Genomic DNA, 23,890 nt, shown 5'->3' with positions numbered 1-23,890 from the left:
GGGTTTTTGTTTATTTTGAGATAGCGTTTACGATTTATTGACATTTATAGTGCGATTTAGTTAGTTATATTTAGGTTACATTTAAGTTAAATATATTTACTGATAAACTAAAGACAGTGACAGATAGTTAGGATAGATATAGTGACACATTTATATAGGCTAAGTTAGATATTGACAGATAGCACAGTAGTTAGAGATATAGAATTTAGATAGATTCATATATATATAGATAGATAGATTCATAGATATATAAATTTATATATAGATTCATATATTAATATATATATAGAGAGAGAGAGAGAGAGAGAGAGATTCATATAGCCTATATATATATATATACTTTCATAAATATATAGATTCATAGATAGATAGATATATATAGACATTAATAGAATAGATAGAAATGGAGGCTCCACAGAAGAGATGCCGTAAATCTGTGGTGTGGGAGCATTTCCATTTGGAAACCCCAAATAAAGTGAGATGTATGTATTGTGTTACTTCAACAATACATCATCCATGATGCGCCATTTGAGGAGCACTCATCCTGCCATTTTGCAGTGTGCAGAGGATGGTAACATTCCCCCTGTACCTAGGCCTGCTACTGACACTGCTGGGCCATCTAAACAAGGTATACATTGTTTGATATAATATGTACTTCATGTAACACTGTTTAGAAAGTCCATAGTTTTAAATAGACTTAGGCTTGTGTCCACCAGCCTTACAACGTAACGTCAATCTTTTCCAAAACTCCCAATCATGTTGAAAACAGCTTCACTCCTGAATATGTAAATGTAACATCTCACAAACTTAGTCACTGTATTACATAGATATTTTTATAGGCTTGAAGACAACATTTTGGTTTTCCTAATTGTTGTAATTTTATATTGTATTTGATCTGTCTTTGCACACTGAGCATAAACTTTTCCAAACTTGAAAAAGCTTTTATTTTTTTGAAATTTAGTTTTGTGAAAGTACTTTTAATCTTTTATCTTTATTTTCTTTTAAAAGGCAGACAGAGGGAATTGGATGAGGCTCTTGTAGACATGGTGGTAAAGGATTTGCAGCCCTTCACTATCGTGGAGGATGAGGGTTTCATGGCTTTTGTGAACAAACTTGATCCAAGCTATGTCCTCCCATCCCGGAAGGCACTTAAAACGATGGTAACCGAAAGGTACAACATTTCTAAGGAGAAGACAATGGAGGACCTAAAAAAGGCAGATTTTGTTAGCCTTACAGCTGACATGTGGTCCTCCATTAATATGGACGGATACCTTGGTGTTACTTGCCACTACATAACACCAGAGGCAAAGCTGGCAACTGTTGTACTGGGTGTAAGGAGGTTTTACCAAACACACACAGCCCCAGCATCTCATGGAGGCTAAAGCTTTGCTAATGGCTGAGTGGGGAATAACCACCAAAGTTCAGTGTATGGTGACTGATAATGCATCCAACATGATCTTAAGTGCCCAGCTACTGAACCTTCGGCATGTCCCATGTTTTGCCCACAATTTAAATTTAATTGTAAAAAAGGCCCTAGATCAAACCCCACTCATCAATGAAATACGACAGAAAGCCAGAAAGATAGTGGGGTTATTTAGATCCAGCTGCAAAGCAAAGGACAAGCTTGTGGAGATGCAGGGCTTGATGGGCAGACCAGCTTCTGAAACTGATGCAGGAGGTGGACACAAGATGGAACAGCACTTACGACATGTTGCAGCGCTTGTATGAGCAACGAGAGCCAGTGGGTGCAGCGCTATCAAATTTAAACAGTGATACTGCTCCGCTGACAAGTTTTGAGTATAACATTATACAAGAATCGTTGTCACTACTGCAGCCTTTCAAACTCGCAACGACAGAGTTGTCAGAGGAACAGAGAGTGTCTGCTTCAAAGCTCATACCACTTTACAGGATGTTGCAGCACAAGCTATCGCAGAAAAAAGGCCAATCAGCACAGGAATCAACTGCACAATTAGGTAGGCCACAATGACCAAACTACTGTATGTAATGTATTGGCCACAACTGTCATATTATTTTTTATCAATATAACCAATATGGTTTGCTTGTGTTTTTGAACAGGCACATACCTGCAAGATGGTCTGCACTCAAGATGTGGTGGGTACGAGTCATTCAGAGCCTTGGCTCTGGCTACACTGCTGGACCCAAGGTTCAAAAATGTGGGTTTTGGAAATCCTGCCAAACTGGAGTGTGCTTCGCTGATGCGTTCAAACACAGCAACTCCTGGTAAGCAGTTTCACTCTTCATCTGACATTATGGAGTTATGTCATCTGAATAATTATGTGACTTATACTTCATATATGCTGTCAGTTTAGACTTAGTAACTAATTGTTGTTTTTACTTTCATTCAGAGCCACAGTCAACATCAGGCCCATCATCATCATCATCAACAACAACATCAACAACAGAAACCCAGGACAGTTTATGGGAACTTTTTGATAGTCGTATCCATGAAACCCAGGCGATACACAGTGCCACAGCAGATGCCACAGTAGAAGTTAAAAAGTACCTAAAAGATGCATTTTTTGCCAAGAACCCATGATCCACTAAGTTACTGGAAAGAGAGAGCTGTGATTTTTCCTCATTTGTATGTCCTTGCTAAAAAATATCTATGCATGCCAGCAACAAGTGTCCCTTGGGAGAGGATTTTTTCTAAGGCTGGAGAAATTATCAGTAAAAAAAAGAAGTAGGCTAAGCCCTTCCACAGCAGAGCAATTAATATTTTTGAATAAAAATCTTTAAAAAAAAAAAAAAAAAAATTAGACCATTGTGGATTTATTTGTTTTATTCATTTTTCATGACCAAAATAACCTAGTTATTATTATGATATAGGATTATATAGGATATTATTATAGGATTTTAAAATATCACCACATTAACGAAAACAAAATATTTTTATTTATTTTTAAATGGCTTGTTGTCAAAGTTGTTTCAGATAAACATGGGCAATTGGCCACTAGGTGTCACCGTGGAGACGGGTGTCGGTAAAGTTTCGAAGCCTCGAAACAAATACGGCACTTTGCTTCAACTGTTTCAGTGTTTCATGAAGCCTCGCTCTGCCCACCACTATCTGTCTGTAGACTGCAAGACCGGAACGTAACTTGACGAAAGAGGCGTAATTGTTCAAATCAGACAGAACCACGCAAGATGTCAAAACGCGATTTTGTCGAGGAGCGTCTCGCTGCAGCTTGCGGTGGACATCCAACCCCGCCCACATCCAAGTGTAACGCCAGACACAACGCCTATGCCATACGTAAAAATACGTCATCGGGTGATGCCAGGTGACCACCCATGTGTTGTGCGCATGTGCAAAAATGGCGGAAGTATGTTTTTTTTTTTGTCAAAGTACAATTTTAAGACGTAAACAAAATTGAATCAATATGGCGGAAGTATATTGTTTCGGGGATCAAATTAAATAATGTTAATCTTTCGTTTTACTAATACAGGTTAAATAACTTGTATTAAATAAATGTAAATAGTACAAATTAAACCTAGGTCACATCTCTAATGTATGGAAGTAAATTCATCCAAACAGCTAGTAAAACGCCTGCATTGGTTGATTATACTTAGGCAAATTAATAAGATATTTATACCTTTCGCTGTTCGATTATGTAATGACAAATTCATATATTTTATGATCGATTGTAACATACCTTAGACAATATCAAAGTTAAGTAGACAATTTTAAGGCATTTTTATTTATCTAATTCTCTAAAAATATGTTTCACTTTAAGGTGGGAACGTTAGTGATCATATCACTATTTTAAGGATGAATATGGGTGTTATGCAATAACTGGGATCCTCCCCTCTTTATTTAATTTATTTTTTTAAATGGGTTTATTTTTCATATTTCTTTCATTTTAAATAAAAAAAAATGTTCCTGACTTTGGCAAATTTATATACTTATATAATTTTAAGTATTTTTATTTTCCTTTTAATTATATACAAGAACAATTATGATCTACACACTACACACTAATATTTTTTATATGTGCATGGAAAAAAAGTTTATCACCTCGCAAAAAAGAGCAACTACATTTGTATGATAGGATTGACGGTTCTCTATACAGACTAAGCTACACATACATAGGCTTAAGTCATTGGTTGCTTTGATAGATTATGTAAGTAACATGGCATTGACTTTTGGGCCTTTTTCCATCAACACAAATATATATAAAAATGTGTCCAAGTCCTACGGATGCATAAAGATCAATAAAAAGACATCCCTTGTTTCACTGGGTATTGTTATATTTATTTCACAAAACAATAATATTCAACAATGTAGAGTAAATAAATTATTATAAATTAAATAACTCCCAGAAACATGGCTGTTCATCAACACATTTTAATAAGAATGTTTCCATATCCTCGCGATTGTCAAAGACAAACACACAGGCATCCCTTGCTTTCTCAGTCTCTCCTTTCAGGTAGTCTTTGATTATATTAGACTGTTTTTCTTCGTCAATCTGGAGAAATTCAGGCTCTGTCACCTCTCCATGGAACAGCTCACAGTGGCTCTGAACCCAGCACCATGCTACACCAATGTCCCTTATGTTCCTCTCCGAACTTCCTCTTCAGTTCCTCTTCGATCTGTTGAAAGTACAAAATAAACTGTGTTTGTGGGGTGAATCTAAAATTACTATAATTATTTTCACAAAAAAATAAGTTTTTACCTTATCACTGTCATCTTGACCCATCACAGTTTCCGTACTTGCTGGCTGTTTGGTGATGGTGGACTCTGACAACCTAAACACAGACTCAAAGGTTAGGTTAATGGACCATTTGTAGAGCATCTTTTTAGTATTTCCAACCACTCAAAGCATTCAACACATTTCTAAACATTCAACATTGTGGCCTCTCCAAAGTTTTGTTACTGCTTAACATTCTAGGAGGAAACATTTAGTGTGTCTGGGTAGTTTGAATGCAGAAGAATCCATTTCATGTCATTAACCAGTTGTGTGTACCTTGGATGTGACATGAAGAGCAAACCACCTTCGGAGCTGAGGGATGTCATCCTAACAGATAAAACACAAAATAAAAAACTGAGAATGCATTTGAAAAAACTTCTGGAAAAAATAAATATAAAAAAGGAGAACCTTCCAAAACAAAATTTGAGGTCATCACCTGGCTAAAGTCAAATGTCCAGTCCAGGGCTATATAGAGTGCATACTGAAACAGACAACAAATACCATTGAGAAAATTCAAATATTGAAATTTACTGACACCAATTTACTGTACTGTACCATACAGATAACACTAGACCGTATTCATCTAAATACTCCATGTAAACTAAACTAAACCTTTGCCATCAACATAACTGCTCAGAATCTGTAGTTCACAGCTTACCATCAGCATGAACAGACCACAATCCAGTCCCTCTCTCTGGGGTGGAATATTCTATCAAATATTTAAATATATAATTTGTTTTTTGTTTTATACATAAAACTACAGAACAAGGACTGAAAAAAAAACGGATGATTGCATTCTTGTACCTTGGTTTTATTGATCTTCCATGGGCCATTCATTTTAAGATGAAGTAACCTGTAGGATTGTAGAAAAAAAACAAAAACAAAAGTGTAGTATGTACACAGCAAGTTCCAAAACACACATAGATAAATAACAACAATATTCTCATCACTTTAGTGGTTCCCAAGAAACTACAGTTCATCTTGTTGTTCTTTGAGATTCACATACATATTTAGATTAGACAACATACATATACATGCATATATGATTTAAAAACACAAAAATCAATCAATATCTAAAGACATGCTCTCCCTATACCTCCATGCTCCACTGTATGACTTATGTGGTTCTCTAGGTGAAGTGTAAAAGAGAACATTCAAACCCCCCCCATCACGGCAGAACTGTTCTGGATCAGGTTTGGACTGCAGATGTGTAGGATACTGTAGAACATGATAAATATTATGTGTATTAATATAGAAGGATACAAAGATTTGCCACGAACAGAAACATAGTAAGTCAATTGTGTGGTTGCTCAAACAAGTTATTGTGCAAGAGCTCTCAGTGTATATCATTAAATATATTCCATGTGTTTTGTGTGGGGTCAGTGGATGACATGTATGTGAGAGAGGTGAAGTGTGTGTGTGTGTGTGTGTGTGTGAGAGAGAGAGAGAAAGAGAGATCAGTATTATGTGTCAGGGATATAAAAAAAAACATGAAGGATGAATCCATGCACATACGTTTTATCAGGATACAGTTAGGAGCATTATGAAAGTAAACACAGCAGTGTTGGTAGCCTTATAACGTGTCTGTGTGAAGTCAGCATTGTGTCTTTGTAACTTTACTAAGGCTCATAACAAAACAGTTATTTTGTCTAACAAAATATTCATTGATAATTTAATGTGTACTTTTTACCATTTTAACTATTAACGTTAAGCAGAGACATACAGTGAGTGTGACTAACACTTTTGGGCTAAGAACTGAATTTTAAATTACTTACAGCCATGGCAGATAACTTCTTCCTCTTCTGGGCAACTGGCAAATACAGAAAACAACAACAACTTCTTCTTTCTGGCGATCGCAAAACAATATTTCCTTCTTTTACAGATTAAAAACAACACAAACTTCTTCACTTCAGTCTCCTTGACGCTTCTTCCTGTTTGAAATTTAATGAGAACGTGACGTAGACGGATATAGGTGCGGCTTATGATGGTACATCCGGGTGGGCAGGGTTGGATGTGTGACGTCTTTGGATGTGGGTGTGGTTTCTGACGTCACACCTGGATGTGGGCGGGGTTGGATGTCAACCGCAGGCTGAAGGTTTCGCGCAAGATGGCGGAGTAAGCGCGCGTAAGTTTCGGAGCTGTTCACCTTCAGACTTGCATACTAGTGATTCATAGTTACGTAAAGTATATTTTTGGAGATGCCTTAATGCAGAGTTAAGTGCATCGTGTCATCTTATTGGTACTGTTTAGAATTTTCACTTTTTAAAGACGCACGTGGAGAACTACCTCGGCTAACAGCATCACTAGCTAGCATCTCACAACTACGGCAGCATGCAGGTATCGACGGACAATCCGCTTGTGAACAACCTACACGACTACTGTATGGCAGATGTGCCTGTGATCTCCCTTGGGGACCCTGATTTCCCAGCTCTCCCCATAACTCCTTCCACAACTCCCTCCAAACCTCCTGCACCAAAAAAAATGAAGCCGCAGCGCTCCGTGGATATAGACAGTGAAGGTATTGTGCAGAGAATCTCAGTCATTTTCAACACGAGAATTGACTCCCTGGAAAAAAGTGTGGAGAAAATGATTTCTAACAATACACTGAAGATTGAGGGGCTAAAGAAGACTGTTGATTTTGCCTGCGCTGAGATCAGTGAAGTGAAAGGTAAAGTGACACACATAGATAACCGTGTCAGCGTGGCGGAGAAAAAGACGAGCCTACTGGAACAACGAGTTACTGAGCTGGAAAACTATTCGCGACGGTGGAACCTGCGACTCTTCGGTGTGGTTGAAAACAAAGACCAGAACGTCCGCCAAGAGGTTATACACATCTGTCAGTCCATCCTGCCTGAACACAAGGACAAACTCCCTGATGTTATTGACTCGGTGCATCGTCTTGGCCAACTAAAGAAAGGCGCCACCAAGCCTCGAGGGATAATTATGCAGTTCAGTGCTCGCATTTACCGCGACGCTGTTTGGAAGGCCGCAAAGAAGTCTACTTTCCTGCAAAACAACAAGCTACGTTTTGCCTAAGATTTGTCCCCAGCAGTCAGAGAGCGAAGGATGCAGCTGTGGCCACTGGTGGCTAAAGCACGAGAACAAGGGAAAGCTGCTTATTTCGTTGGAGGTCGAGCCTTTGCTAATGGGACTGAACTGTTTCCTGAGTCCTGACTGTGGTAAACGTCACACCTGTCAATATGTGCCTTAACTTTATTAAGATCAGATTCTGCAGATAAAATAACAATATTAAGGTGACTTGACTTGGACTTGACTTGACTTGCCCAAGAAAAAAATACTTGAGACTTACTTGAGACTTGCACATGTGTGACTTGGTCCTATCTCTAATAATTAGTTACACAAAACTTTATTATATTAAATATGGTTCACACATTAACAAAATATACACATTTACAAAATTCCTTTACCTCTTACAAAATCCACACACCGTACCAAACATCTACACATCACAACCAATACAAATACCATAGCTGTACAACTTTCACACCCTACACTAAATTTACCCTGTACAATAGCCTACTCATCTGGATTACCCCTGACAATGTAAAGTGCTTTGAGAGCTTAGAAAAGCACTATATAAATGTAAGGGATTATTATTATTATTGTAATAGAGTTGTTTTATACACATAACTCCCTCAATTTAACAAAACACAGATTTCATTTCCCCAAAAGAACTGGAACAACAACGTCCTCTTCTACTTTTTTTCTGTAGTTTCTGAACTTTATTCCTCTAATTACCAAACTAAACTAGAAACTAAATGTAGAAAATGGAATTTGCTCTTTCTTTCTCTTGCAGTTACAATTTTGTAAAAATTAACATCTTACCAAGGTTCTTGTAGTTGTTTCAATCTATCCCAATGTTCCGAACTAAATATTTTTTTTTTTCCCAGAATTTAGACTTTAATTGATTTCATTATTTAGTAGGGGTGGAAAAACAACTTGGATCCGAAAGCCACACACAGCTTTGGGCTCAGAGACGGTTTCATTTCACTCCCATTGAAAAAAATAAAAATAAATACACTGACATTTGCACTCTGAAACGCGCTGTTGCACCTCTGAGAACTCTATCTGTGGTGTTTGTATAGGCTAAGCATTTTGAGTGGTTGTGTGACACAGAGCTGTAAAAACTTTTACACTCAGTGAATTAATTTCGTTTGTGCCGAACTCTTATTACAAAGCAAAAACAAACACTCTCCTTCAATCCATGAACGTTTCTCTCAGTTAATGTGCTCGATATCATTCCAGTCTGAAGCATCTGTCATAAATCAACACATAACAATTGTGAATAATTAAGAGAAGCATCTTCTCATAGCATAAAAACACTCATGAATAATTTTATAGACACTGATGCATCATCGAGGTACTGTTCTATTATCCTTTGCCACATCACAAACTGTGACATCAACATGTTATTCATTTTATGTCACAGACACCATTGATGACAATAAAACTAAAGAAATGATCTTTGACCTGAGGTCGGTGGGAGATCATAGTCCAATTTAAGTTAATGAGGAGGAAGTTGAGCAGGTAACATCATATAAGTATTTAGGTATCTACTTTGATTCTGAGCTGAAATGGAGTCAAGTGGACTATGTTTGTACAGGAGAAGACTCAGGGTATATGGGGTGGATAAAACTAGCATCTTACTGTTTTACAGATCAGCTTTTGGATCAGTGTTATGGTCTTTTGACTGTTAAATTTAGGACAACTTCAATATGCTACTCCTAGCTGTCTGCTCTAGATGAGACTTCACTTTACACCATCGATCTAGACACAGCTGTCACAGAACATGCCACATTCAAGGTGACTTCATATCATTCATGTGCATGGATTGGTGACTGTCCACAGTGAGAGATCTTGAGACTTTACACAATGCTTTTCATGCCACAGGACGCTTGCTCTATAACGGATTAAAACTGTTAAAATAAGAAATAATATAAAATAAGGTGGAAAATGGGTAAATAAATATAGATTGGCACTGTTTTTTTTTTTTTCAAATACAAATTCCAATACATCCTCCAATACAAACACGTCCCCTAGTATAGTCCCACCTCTCACATTTATTGACAGCTTTCTGTGTAGACGTTGGAAATTGAAATGCAAAAGGAATTGCGATTACATTTGAGTTTTGGCAGGTTACATGCACGACACAGAGAGAATGAAAATGCAGATGTGGTAATTAATATTGCTTTTTAAATATGACAGGCTCATAACTCGTAAGACACGGTAAATACAGTTGCAAATGGACTTTGATTTTTCATTTGAAATGTGGCAGTGACTGTGCGTTCGCGAAAGAGCAAATGCTAACGTTAATGCAAGATTTGCAATTGCATTTGAATTATGTCCCAATTTATGCGTCCACATTCTGAAAACGAGATTGAAAATACAATTTTCAATTCCATTTGAAAATAGTCTGGAAAATCCTTCCATACGTTTGAATGAATCGGTTGAATCTCAATGACTCGCACATTAACATTTACTTGCTGTTAAAGGTGCTGTAGGGAACTTTTATAAAACTATATTTTTTACATATTTATTAAACCTGTCATTATGTCCTGACAGTAGAATATGAGACAGATAATCTGTGTATAAATCAAGCTCCTCTGGCTCCTCCCAGTGTCCTACACTCTAAGAAATGAAATGTTGTATTTAATTAATAAAGTTATGTCAACCGGTCCCACAAAACTTAGTTGCTTAAATGGAAAAGGTAATATACAATTAATTGTAACATAATGTTTTAAGTAAATCATTCATAACGGTGTTAATTAAATGGGACATTACACAATTATTTCGAATAAATGTAAATTATTGTCTAGAATTTAATGACTATAGCTTGAACTAACATAACCTGATTAAGTTCAATTTATTAAACAAAATTAAGCTTTGCTAATGTTATCCATTTGTGTTGATTATACTTGCTCGGTTAAAAAAGAAAACTACTCAAGTCACTTTAACTTTATTCACCTTTGGTTTTGAAATATAATTAAGTCAAAAAATTAATGTTGACCTTCAAGGTACATTACTATATCTGGGATTATCATGACTGATAAAATTATTACAAATATGTAAGCAAAACTTACATACGAATACAAAGTGTACAAATACAATTGAAGACACCAACATAAGTCCACGTATAAAATGCAAATAGACAAATATAAATAATAACTCAAAAATATAAAACTTGTTTGTGAATCTTCACCATCCGATAATGTTCAATCCCATTATAGCTTTATATTAAATCTGAACTTTGACGTCAACAATGTCTAACAGGTGTTGCCTACTGAAATAAAAACTAAAGAGGCAAATCCTTGTTTTCTATATGGAGGGAGGTTAAATTAACTGAAGTTTACAATCAAGAGGATTTATGCTGCAGAAAATTCTCACTTCACCGTTAGAACATACTATGTTCAGACTTACATACTTGTTGACTTATCAAGAACATTTTTATGAAAAATACAAGGTTTATAGTTTGCATCAAAAGGAGAAATAGAAAATCAGCAATGTTTACGTAACAAAAAACAATCTTCACCTTAAATTGTTTGAGATTGTTTCATTATAACAAACAGGTGTTTGTTGTATTTCACATCTTTTGATTCTGAAGAAATCAGAAAACAAGAGAAGTTTAAAATGCCAATTACCACAACCAACATTGTCTTTAGATTGCTAGATGTTTTGTCTAGCAGCAGTCCAAAATCCAAAGAACTGAGCCTCCCCAAGCAAGTCGATGACCAACTGCAGTCCTGTCTGCTTATTACAAACCATCATTGATCACAGCTTTATTTTGTCTAGCAGCAGTCCAAATATAAAGTAAGTCAACACAATTCAAGTGTCCAAAGCCAGGTCCAGTCTTGTCTGGTGCAGGTGATTTTACTCATGCAGTTTTTTTTTTGAGGACCTGCACTTAAGCGGAGAGCTTGTTCCCATCCAATTCCATAAACACTTTTATGAAGAAATTCGAAAATGTATCGCATCTCCTTGGGATAGCTCAAGTTTAAACAGTAGATCAAGCCAAACAGGACTGCACATCCATTTGCAATCTCTCTCAGATCTCGCAGCACTGTGCAGTCTTCAATGACGATGCCAACATCCTCAGGTGGATCTGAAGCATCTGCTCCATCATGTCGAACAATGTAGACACCCAAAGCCAGTCTCTCCATTTCCGTCATTGCATCAATACCAGTATCCTCAGTAGCCTATGACAAAGAAAGAGAGCCATTATTAATTATGCATCTATGACACTAGAAACAAACCCAAAAGATGTTAAGTTTACAATTAGAGAACACAATACTAATTCCCAAGAAGTAGATTTGCTTATTGTTTTGCCTGTGTTTAAATAAGACAAATTTTAATTTCTTTGGCTTAACTTTACAAAATGTTATACATTAATGTAGAAATTGTTGTCCATTATGTTTTTGGTTGATCAATCATCATATTAATTTTTTTTGAAAATTTGATATATTGCCAACATTGGCAAAAATCAATATAGCATAACATGCATGTTCTGAGCCTACAACACATTTCAGTTCACAGGTTTGTGAAATTAAAATATAAAAATATATATTTTTCTGTATCAATTTGTTTATGATTGACAAAGAATGCGACTTACCCAGTACTAAGAAGGCTGTCAGGCTTTTCATTTAAGTAGACGCACAACGCCTTTAGGATGCATGTCCGTCGTACTTCAACACTGGGATTCTGTGGGAAACCAACAACTGATTTTGAACATTTTATTTGAGGAAACTGCCATTGTCACATTGACAAATCTATTACGACCTTATTCTACCATGCTTTTAATTAATTGATTTGTGCAATTTTCATGAATTGTCAGTTGTAAATCTGCAGTTCAGTTTGTGGTGTTGAATCTGCATTTGTCAATTGCCTGATACACACTTTTACTTTTAAGGACATCATTTTGAGAAAATAATTTCACTGTTTAGCGAGCCACATTTTACATAAATAGCTCAAGTGTTTCTCAAGCTTATACTATTGACACTTTGAAGGAGGCAGTACTGTTCAGTTTGATCTAAAATAAACGGAATTTAATGGACGAATGAAAAAATTGCATCAGACAATTCAGAAAAGCAGATTCAACACTTCACAAGCAGAGTTGCAGATGTTCAACTGACATTTCATGATAAATGTGCACAAAATATAAAGTATCCTTTTTATAAATTAAAAACATTTACAGAAATACATCTATTTGTACAAATCATAGAATTCTGTATTAGTGGATAGCAAATCATATTTGTAAATAGTGTAGTATTTGTATTTGCAATAGAAAGGTTAAAAACCATAATAATAAAAAAAAAAAAAAAAAAAAGCATAATTATGTTTAGAGTAAATGTTAAACCCCCAGGGGTCGGAGCCCAATACACCCAAAACACATACCATGTCCATTTCTGCAATGATTACGTCGATATCACGTCTTGCTGTTCCCCCCTTCTTTTTGAATACCCTCAATAGCTGGCTATAGTAATGATCCAGTCGGGACATAAGGGTTTAGTGGTGATGAGGGTGAATTCTGCATTTACCTGTATTAAAACACAAATTCACTATGAGTCTCTTAAGTTAAAACAAATATATTTAAAATGATCACATATGGTGTAGATCAGGCATGTCAAACTCAAACTCTGTGGGCTACATCTGGCCGTGGTACAATTATATCCAGTTTGCTTTAAAAGTGGAGCTGGCGTGTCCATAATAATAATATTAAGACAGCACTATGAGACTGTTTGGCACTCAGTACCATTTCTTAATTTTGGCCCTCTCTGAAACTTGAGTGTGACACCCCTGGTGTAGAGGGAACATGAGTTTGCTTTTGGCTAAATGTTTTTAGTTGGTGGTTCAATGTATCTGTAACCAATTTATATGGATGTATTTGTAATGGGCATTGTAATATAGAGTAGAACAACCATGCATGGATTCTTACCACATTGCCTCCAAACCTGTCAATTAAATATGTGCTCATTTGTTTTATACCCAAATACAGTATTTAGACATTAATTCCACATATTTAAATTAAATACAGATGATGAATAATACTTTACCTGGCTCTCAGAAAACAGGGGGGGACATCTGTTTTTGAACTCTGCTATGAAGGGCATATCTTCCAACAACTTCCTGTCTTCTGTAGGCAAAGGTTCTTTCCATTTTACTTTTGATTACCTGTTGGTTGTTCTTCTTTTTCAATATTACTTGTTCTGTAGTCCTTAAATGTAAAACATCAACATGACATTGACTCAAATGAGTTTTAAGTGCATTGCATGTTTTGAATGAGCATATGCATTCATAGTATGTGCATGGATATCTGGAGTGTCCCTGACCATAATGGCCATGGATTAATTTATAGTGTTTTAGTAATTGGTACCTTGTAGATTCACTTTCAGGACACTGTTTGCACCTCCACATTCAGAGCCTAAAAAAAGACATGAAAGTGTTAATGATACAGAATCCCTTCCAAATCTATAGCAATTATATTTGAGCCACTGACTGGCTCATCTCATGATGGGTGCAGTGTATGCCCGCCTTAATAACAGACAATAGGGCTGCTCCGATCACGATCGGCCGATCGTTAATGCGCATCTCGTCAGTAAAGCCGGTTTTCTAATCAGCTGTAAATTCCATCAGGTGCTTGATTTCACATAGAGCAGCTGTTACCACACAGAGCCGTTATTAACTGAGAAGATGCGCAAATAAACGCTGAAAATGAACGTGGATTTACGCATCTTCTCAGTTAATAACGGCTCTGTGTAGTAACAGCTGCTCTATGTGAAATCACGCACGGAATTAACCGCCGATTAGAGAACGGCTTTACTGACGAGATGCGCATTAACGATCGGCTGATCATGATCGGAGCAGCCCTACAGACAGCAGCACTAATGTAATACTATAATGGAATTAAAAAAACAAAACAAAAACAATACTAGTTTAAAACTGTAGCCTACTGGAGCTAAAAAAAAAAAAAAAAAACATTAAAAAAAGAACATGGCTATGCCGTGTGCTATATTAGGCTAATGTTAAATATCAATAAAAAATAAAGTGCACTGTTTAAAGCTAAGTTACAACACAACTAAACTCAAATAACTAGACAGATTTCTAATATTTCGGTAATTTAATGACCACTTCTAACACTTAACTATGACAAGGATACAGGCTAATTCTGTGTTAATTAAGCTAGCAAAAAATCTTTTAAACTATCAACAAAGTATACGTCTAAGCACACAAAAACATTTCACAAATGTACAACTGTAAAATATATTACTAAAAAAACGTTCTACTTACCAAATAATTTATGGATGATAACGGATTTTAAAAAGTTGGCCAAGGGCAGGTGGAAAATGGATGCGTCGTCCCGTGCATGTGCGAAATTGCAAGTACGGAAAGCGCTTTGGGACAATCTTCAACAGCTAGTAGGTTTAAAATGATCTGGTTAAGTTGGTTTAAATCTGTGACATTTTGTAGAATTGAAATATTATACTATTAATTTAATGCAATGAAACTTGCTTATTTTTACTATATAAACATAATACTTTTAGTAATTTTACCATAAAACTAGTATTTAAATTAAACTACACCCATGCTTCATTTCTAAGAGTGTATTGCCATTTGCAGAAATACATCTCTCCCGGTAAGAAACAACCAATCAGAGCTGCGGTCCGTAACTTTGTTTGTGTTCAAAATGTAGAAAAATGTATATAATAAGCGAGTACACCATGAATCCATTTTCCAAACCGTGTTTTTAGCTCGTCCTGAATCACTAGGGTGCACCTATAATAAGTGTTTATATTCGGACTATTTTAGATTGCTTCGGGGATACCGCGGCGGAGTAACCCAGTACCTTTGTGATTCTTCATAGACATAAACAGAGAGAAGTAGTTCCGGCTACGATGTTCTTCCGCAAGACGCAAGCAGTTCTGTTTATTAACCGCTAGAGCGTCAAAAGTTCCCTACTGCAGCTTTAATTCCACATTTAAAGTATTTAAAAGTATATAATTCAACGTTTTATGTTAATAACAAAACATCAGGCCCATTTATGCATCAGTAACTGCAGTTTAAATACATCCATGTCCCCTCTGAAAAAATACCCAAATACAAAATTGAGAGTTTAAACAGAACACAATATTGCTACTCAAGCTGTATTTTATATATACAGTATTATATACAAGTTATCCTAAAACCAAAATGTATTCGTAACCTTGCTGAACTTTTCTGATCCACTTCAAATATTTGCATCTTTTCCATTTTGCTTTAACCTTTACTTTCAATAGAAAACGTTTAAGATTAAAAAAATACTTTTCGTACATAAGTACAATAAATATCAAATACTTTAAGACTTTTACTTGAGATATATTCTAAGCAGTGACTTCAACTTCTACCAAAGTCATTTTCTGGTAAGATATCTGAACTTTTACTCGATTACTTTATACACCACTGACTAATAATCATAAAGATCACGAAACACCAACGACATTATTACAGACAATAGTTTCAGCAGTATTCATTAACCTCAAGTAATACAAAGATAAAGTCCAGAATTAAACTTACTTTGTCAGTAACTGTGTGCTGCGATAGTGATGTTCCGCTCAACACAGAAGCGTTTCAGACTGCGCTACAGACCTGACAATACGAGACACACCCAGTGATCTATATATTATAGACCCCTTAAAAGTTTGTAAACATTGCAACGTCACCGGGTGGGCGTGGCTTAGCTGGAGGCAAAAAGAGGCGCGGACGCAATGTTGACAAGCGCAAGCTAGCACGTTTTAGGAGGGATTTATTAAACATGGATGCAGAAGAAGGTTAGGAACTGTCCGAATATGTACAGTCCCTGACTCTGCGGGACCGTGACAGATTTTTTGTAAATTAACTCTCGTGGATGGAAGCAGGCTACCTGACCCATATGCCATACGGCCATATGAATTACTTTTGGGTGGTTTCCCAGACAGCAAGCCGTTTCGGCCCAGATCCGGCCCACATCTGGCCCGCATGGATTTCACGTGGGCCAGATGTGCACAAGATCTGGGCCAACACTATGTTGCTGTCTGGGTTGGGGAATCTTGTCAAGGCTTATTTTCTAATGTAACCTATCGCTGTGCTAACTATGATTAGCAATGTGTATTATTTTAAGAAACCATTGAAAGGATGGCACACACATCCATCGCTGTATGTTTGTTTAACATTTAAACTAGTGCGCTGAAGGTTGGCGACTTTTCACCTACAAAACAGAAACTTGCTGATATACTAGATAAAACCAACACACCAGTTCATATGCATAGATTATTTAACCTGATATGAAGTGTGCACTGCAAACACGAGCATTATTTATGATAATCTCCGTCCAGTCTGTACGGCATATTGCATTCAACCACAATTGTCTTCTTGATTTCTGTGAAAGAATGTCTGCCGGGATCCGTTAAAAGTTTAGTTTTGAAACAAAAGTGCTGTTCCTTCTATTCTGGCAGCCAAAAACACAACAAGAAGACATTTTAAAGTCAAAACCTCAAGCTTTTAGCACACCTGCTATGATTTCTGCCTTATGTTTTGCCTCCAGCTAGACGTCACAGTGACGTAGACGATTAAGGGGTCTATAGATCAGTGGACACACCCCTCGCTGCAGACTGTAGCCACTGAAAATAAAGTGAAGTGACATTCAGCCAAGTATGGTGACCCATACTCAGAATTTGTGCTTTGCATTTAACCCACCCGAAGTGCACACACACAGAGCAGTGAACACACACACACACACTGTGAACACACACACACACACTGTGAGCACACACACACACCCGGAGCAGTGTTCATCATTTATGCTGCGGCGCCCGGGGAGCAGTTGGGGGTTCAATGCCTTGCTCAAGGGCACCTAAGTCGTGGTATTGAAGGTGGAGAGAGAACTGTACATGCACTCCCCCCACCCACAATTCCATCCGGCCCAAGACTAGAACTCACAACCCTTCGATTGGGGAGTCCAACCCTCTAACCATTAGGCCACAACTCCTGTAGCGCGTTGACGTCACGTATGTTTACCGCGCATGCACAAAGCGCATTAATTTGCCCTTGCGTAATGACGTTAGTTAGTTGTTTTCGCGTCGTGCGTGCATCAAAACGATGTGCATACTTAAAAGAAAACTCTAATAAAATGTTAAAGTATTAAAGAACATTAAGGTGTAAAAAAAAAGACGGGAAAAACAACCATTATTTTAACATCCGTTATTTTAACCATGTTTCATCTGAGGTATAATTATACACAAATACAGTTTATTCTGTAATCTGGGTAGTATCTTACTTACATTCTGTCGCACTTTACTTCAATGAGTATATTGTAATATTACACTTTAATGGCACCTTATATATTTATTACTGAGCTAGTCAAAATTACCAAAGATAAAATGCAGTCGTCGGTGCAAATGGTAAAAAGTGTGTTGTTCACAATTGGATTCAATCGATCCGGGTCCGAATCTGCCTTTTGACAAAGTTTTTTTTAGTCCCTTTTCAAATTTCAAATCGCATCAGAAAAGCATTTATTTTCAATAAAAACCAAGGAAATAATCAAAACGTTTTGAGGGAGGGCTTTATTGTACCAGTAAGGTATCCTAAGTGGCCTCCATTTAATGAGTTAAAATTATAATTTACACTCAATAAGTAATTATTGCATACTGTTTTAAATTAAAATTAAATTTATGCATTTAGCAAACGCTTTTATCCAAAGTGACTAACAGTGCATCCAGGCTATCAATTTTTAACTATCATATGTTTTATAATATTTGCAGTAAGTAGTATAAATAGCAAATTCTGCTATTTTAACTGAGTATAAATAGAATCTATAGCCATTTGCACATAGTGTAAATAGCCACTGCCTTTTTTATTTTAATCTTTCCTTTGCCGTGGTTCTCGTTTATCTATTTATTATATAATTTTGTCCTTTTTTCTTTTACAATTCTACATTTGAAAAATTTAAGCCAATAAAATAGTTTTAAATTCAGCTAACTATACACAGTATATTTTCAGTGTCTGCATCCCATTAATTCCATAAAAATTAAAGCTGCAAGAAAAAAGAAAAACAAAGGAGTACTTGGACAATAATGCACTGCGCTGATGTTCCTGATGTGTCCAGCAGGGGGAGCTCTACAATGTATCTATTCATGTTAAGATGTTAATACATAGGTGTATAAATATACTTTCTGACGTTCGGGTAGATGGAAGTATAACATTTGTGTAACGTTATGCTGTTTGTTTTCTTTGTTTAAAAGTGCTTAGACTTTTGTGCTAGCTATTTTGATTTCAAAAACTGTGATAAATCTTCTCCAGTGTAATTGTTTTTCATGTCAAACTCATAGAAAGCATAAATCATCCTGCAGCACAGAAGCAGTCATCGGTATCACAGGGATATTTGTAGCAGTAGCCAAAAACACATTGTATGGGTTAAAATTATTAATTTTTCTTTAATGCCAAAAATCATTAGGATATTAAGTAAAGATCATGTTCAATGAAGATATTTTGTACATTTGCTACCGTAAATACATCAAAACTTAATGTAAATTTTTAATTAGTAATATGCATTGCTAAGAACTTAGTTTGAACAACTTTAAAGATGATTTTCTCAATATTTAGTGTGATCTAGAGTAACAGGAACATGTTTCCATGTTGTTAGACAACATCTGTATTATAAACTGAATTGCTGTTATTGTTTGTAGTGTATGAACACCAGTGCAACATTGCTGCCATACAAACCAATACAGATTTAGTCAAATGTAAAGGCACCAGGGGACACACAATACAAAGACATGTTTGTCCAGTGATCTGAAGTCATTGTTTGTTTGTGTGACTGTGTGCTGTGTGAAGGACCAGCCGTCTGTCCAGAGTGTTTCCATGAGTTATATATACTGAAAACATCACTGCAGTATTGAGACACAGATCTGAGAAAGAATCGGTTTAGTAGTGTGTTTGTTTGTGCTCAGATGAGTGTGTAAAAGCTGAGAGAATCCAGGAGCTCAACAGACTGTAGTCCAGATGATGTTTTAGAGTTTTAGATTATTTTTTAGAATGGTGCAATAAGTAACACTTCATTTTAAATACCACTAAGACCAAAGAAATGTCCATATATTTTAGAAAGTCATCGCAAACAATCGATACTTTCATCAATGGGGAGATCATTCAGGTCGTTACAAACTACAAATATCTTGGCATTGTACTGGACAACAAACTTAAATGGGACTCTTGGACTGATCTTTTGCACACTAAGACACAGCAAAGAATGTATTTCCTGAAGAAACTGGTTGTTTTTAATGTCAATAACCAAATGCTTCAGATGTTTTATACTGCTTTTATTGAATGTGTTTTAACGGCTGTATCATTTGTTGATTCGGAAATGCCACTCAAGCACAGAAAAACATAATTAGAAAAACAGTCACTTCTGCTAGCAAGCTACTTGGGATAACATTACCAAGCATCGAACACATTTATTTGTAATGCATCGTAATGTTTTTGTTATATGTTGTCATGTAGTGCCTTGAGACTGCACTGCAAACCCAATCGCCCCACGGGGACAATAAAGTTCTTCTACTACTATGAAGATGATGATGATCTGGTCTTCTGCTGCTGGTATCCGGACATCATTGATCTTGTGTTCAGAACATCTGAGTGAAACTTCACAGACCCGTCTGGATCACATGAGACTAAAAACCACAAACATATAGAGATTATCTTCATTGTATTGGTTTTTATGTTCTCAATCAATAATATATCATGTCAATCATCTAGAGGACTGCAGAAAATTATGAATCTGAATGTGCCACTTTATGAAATAAATATATAGGATTAAAGTATGTTTCATAATGAAGAAACACTTACGGTCTGGTTTTGTTCTCTCCATACTCTCACATCTCATGGGTTTCTGTCTGTTTCTCTTGTGTGATCCAGGCGTCTGTGTCTCACTTCTGTCCTCCATTTCTCTCTCTGTGCTGTTGGTGTTTGTGTGTCTGTAGTTTCTGATGCTCCAGATGGTTTTTGTGCACATTATTTCCGTTCTACTCTCCATTTGTATCTGATAAACCACACAAACAGAGATTAATTTAGATAATTAAATGCAACGTACAGCAATTTCAGATAACCTCAGAAACAGTGCAGTTTGATATTTTGTAAGTATTTGAACAGATAATCTTAATAAATGTAAAACTGTGGGTTTGTGATGTTGATTGCCTAAATGACAAATATAAGAAAGGTATTTGTTCTGTGTCAGGAATCCTGTAAATACAGTGGCTGGACTAATGCTATAGATCCAGATCATGTGCACAACCACAGGAATATCCTTCTCAACAGCAAAAACATAACTTCTAGGTGATTCACTCATGTCACTGTTTTATCTGTTATGTTTGATAGATATTAAAGCCTTCATTAACACAAGCAATAACATGCAGCTATTTCTATAGCCCGATCTACAGGAATGAACATGAAATCTCAATGCATTTAAAGTAAAAACATGATACTGTATCTGACCTGTGATGAAAGGAGATGTACAGTAGGTGGATAACACAACAGCTATATTCAATGACAAACTAGCTAAAACGTTTATTAAGAAATTTAGGATATCAGATGTTAAAGGGGGGGGGGGGGGGTGAAATGCTATTTGATGCATACTGAGTTTTTTACACTGTTAAAGAGTTGGATTCCCATGCTAAACATGGACAAAGTTTCAAAAATTAAGTTGTACGTTTGAAGGAGTATTTTTGTTCCCAAAAAAACCTCTTCCGGTTTGTCTCAAGTTTTGGAAAGTTTTTTTCGAGTATGGCTCTGTGTGACGTTAGATGGAGCAGAATTTCCTTATATGAGTCCTGAGGCACTTCTGCCGGAAGAGCGCGCTCCCGTATAGCAGAGCACTGAGAGCACAACAGACTTCACTGATCAGAGCGAGAGCGTCGCCAAATGTCACAAAAGAAGTGTGTTTTTGGTTGCCAGGGCAAGACAACCCTGCACAGATTACCAAAAGAGAAACAGCATTAAGGGACCAGTGGATGGAGTTTATTTTTACAGAGCATCAACGGAGTTGTGCAAGTGTTTGTGTTTGTTCCCTGCATTTCGAAGATGCTTGTTCACAAGGCCCAGTTTGACGACGGATTTGCACATCGTTTATTTCTTAAGGATAATGCAGCCCCAACGAAAAAGGGTCACGATCGTGTGTTGGAACCGCAGGCGGTGAGTAAAACTGCTTCAAATATCTCTGTGCTGTTAACTTAGCTATCGGCGTGTAAGCACATCAAGTAAACAACATGAGATGTTGTCATCAAACCACACTTTCCACATGTACAGCTTAAAAAAAAAAAAAAAAAGACGACATAAAGTGGAACTTAGTCATTTTCCAAAACCGCTAAGCAAATATATACAGTTTCAGTACATACCACATAGAGACGTCTTTGCTGATGCTGCTCTTGTTAAATTTCAGCCTCGGGATCTGATTCTGGATCATAAATATACGCTGAATCTGACTGTTAGCCATGGTTTGTTTTGGATGATGGTTTTTCCCATAGACAGTAAAAGAAATGGACACAGTGACCCCATTGGAACTCAATTGAGACAAATGAAGCCCAGTTTTAGCATTTTTTAGCACTTCCGTTTCTGACGCGCAGACTCAAACGAAGCTTGATGACTTCAGCAAACTGTCTGACAGATGTAAATCTTCTAGTAGCTGTGTGTGCAAACTGCCATCGTTAATCTTGCAGAGACGGCGAGCTTGAGCGGGGAGTTCTTTGTCGTGAGTGAGCAGGAGTAAGTATTCTGATTAATTATTTTGTATAGTATTTTAAAATGTAACGCCAGTACGCCATATTAAGTTAATTGCCTGCGAGCTTCTCCTCCTGTCTGTACGGTAATGCGACAGAGAGACGAGTGGTTATGACGCAATCGTTAGCCTATTTTTTACAAAAACTGTTTATACAGGGCCATAATGTAACATAGAAGGTAATGGAGCCCTTTATACATTGTCGTGTATCTTTAGAAATAAATAATGGACAAACAGAGTCTTTAAACGCCTCAGATGTAAAGTTATTCGCTGTCAAAGTGACGCCAAAATGAATGGGAGTCAATGGGAGTGCTAACGCAAGTGAAGTTCTGCTAAAAGATAGCAGCCCCCACCCGACTTCAACTTCCGGTCGAGTTCCTTGCCCCTTGGTTTTTCCTCACGGTAATGTCACAGCTTCCAAACGCTCTCAACGCAAAAGCCTACTTGCGCTCGTGATTCTTTAGCTCCGCCCACACGTCACGCCTCCAGACGCTCGTGGTTTTCCGGAAAAAATCGGTACAGACTATCTTGCTCTTATAAATATAATAAAAATAAAGACTTTTTGGAGTTATGAAAGATGCAGTACTACTCTATAGGTACTCAAGATTAACAGGAGATTGAGTGACACCCCCCCCCCCCCCCCCCCCAAAAAAAAATGTCGCATTTCAAATTAAACGATATTATAAGCAACGTATTAAATTAAACGTAAAACTTACACCATATATATGGTTTCAGCGGTATTTATTTCCATCCAGTTCTACAAACATAAAGTCCAGAATTAAATTTAACTTACTGCTCATCACGGAACCTCCAGAGTCCAAAACTTTTATCAAAGAGTATGAGCGAGATCTGGCGAGATGCTTCTGTACTTCTGAGGGCAGTGCTAATGCTAATGCTAACTGGCTGATATGAACGAGTTCTGTTTAGAGCTGAAAATCTTTGCCCGAACCCGATGGAACCCTATGGGTTCGGTCGGGTTCGGACTTAATTTATATAATCTTACTCGGGCTCGGTCTTGCGCTCCGGTTTGCGAGGAAAACGAGCGGTAAATGTGGCTAATTCTTCTTATTAAATGTTAGAGATTTTCTGTTTTTCATGAAAATACATGGTAAATTCACTTACCTTTTAAGCGTCAGTAATGTATCCGTCTGAAGTATTCTCTCCACACGTTCAAACTAGTGATCTGTCATCAGGGCTGGACTGGGACAAAAAGTCCTGAATTCCCTGAATGCGCGCACACACACACACACACACACACACACACACACACACACACACACACACACACACACACACACACACAAGAAAACAATAGCAACTTTATTTTTATTTATGTTTTTATTTTGGCAGGGCAAGTACAGTTTTTAACCCTAGCATCGAGTTTTGCATTTTAATA

The 23,890-nt window shown here is 36.8% G+C and overlaps 1 protein-coding gene and 1 long non-coding RNA gene across 2 annotated transcripts; both read right to left on the bottom strand.

Moving 5' to 3' along the window:
- Positions 1–4,698: 4,698 nt before the first annotated feature.
- LOC113079814 (sentrin-specific protease 5-like) lies at positions 4,699–5,849 on the bottom strand. Its single transcript, XM_026252038.1, has 6 exons — positions 5,800–5,849; positions 5,508–5,556; positions 5,362–5,412; positions 5,140–5,184; positions 4,980–5,030; positions 4,699–4,761 (listed from the first exon to the last, which is right to left on the bottom strand). Exons 2-6 carry the CDS (start codon positions 5,538–5,540, stop codon positions 4,699–4,701), a joined length of 243 nt encoding a protein of 80 aa, XP_026107823.1. The 5' UTR covers positions 5,541–5,556; positions 5,800–5,849.
- Positions 5,850–20,027: 14,178 nt separating this feature from the next.
- Positions 20,028–23,723, bottom strand: LOC113079817 (uncharacterized). The gene is made up of 3 exons (XR_003281759.1): positions 23,617–23,723; positions 20,571–20,763; positions 20,028–20,395 (listed from the first exon to the last, which is right to left on the bottom strand). It is a non-coding gene; the product is annotated as an uncharacterized LOC113079817 (long non-coding RNA).
- Positions 23,724–23,890: the final 167 nt, after the last annotated feature.

Source organism: Carassius auratus, unplaced genomic scaffold, assembly GCF_003368295.1.
Source record: "Carassius auratus strain Wakin unplaced genomic scaffold, ASM336829v1 scaf_tig00029285, whole genome shotgun sequence".
In the NCBI taxonomy this organism is placed as follows: Eukaryota; Metazoa; Chordata; class Actinopteri; order Cypriniformes; family Cyprinidae; genus Carassius; species Carassius auratus.
Note: the sequence above shows the minus strand (reverse complement) of the source record. Positions and strands in the feature narration are given on the sequence as shown.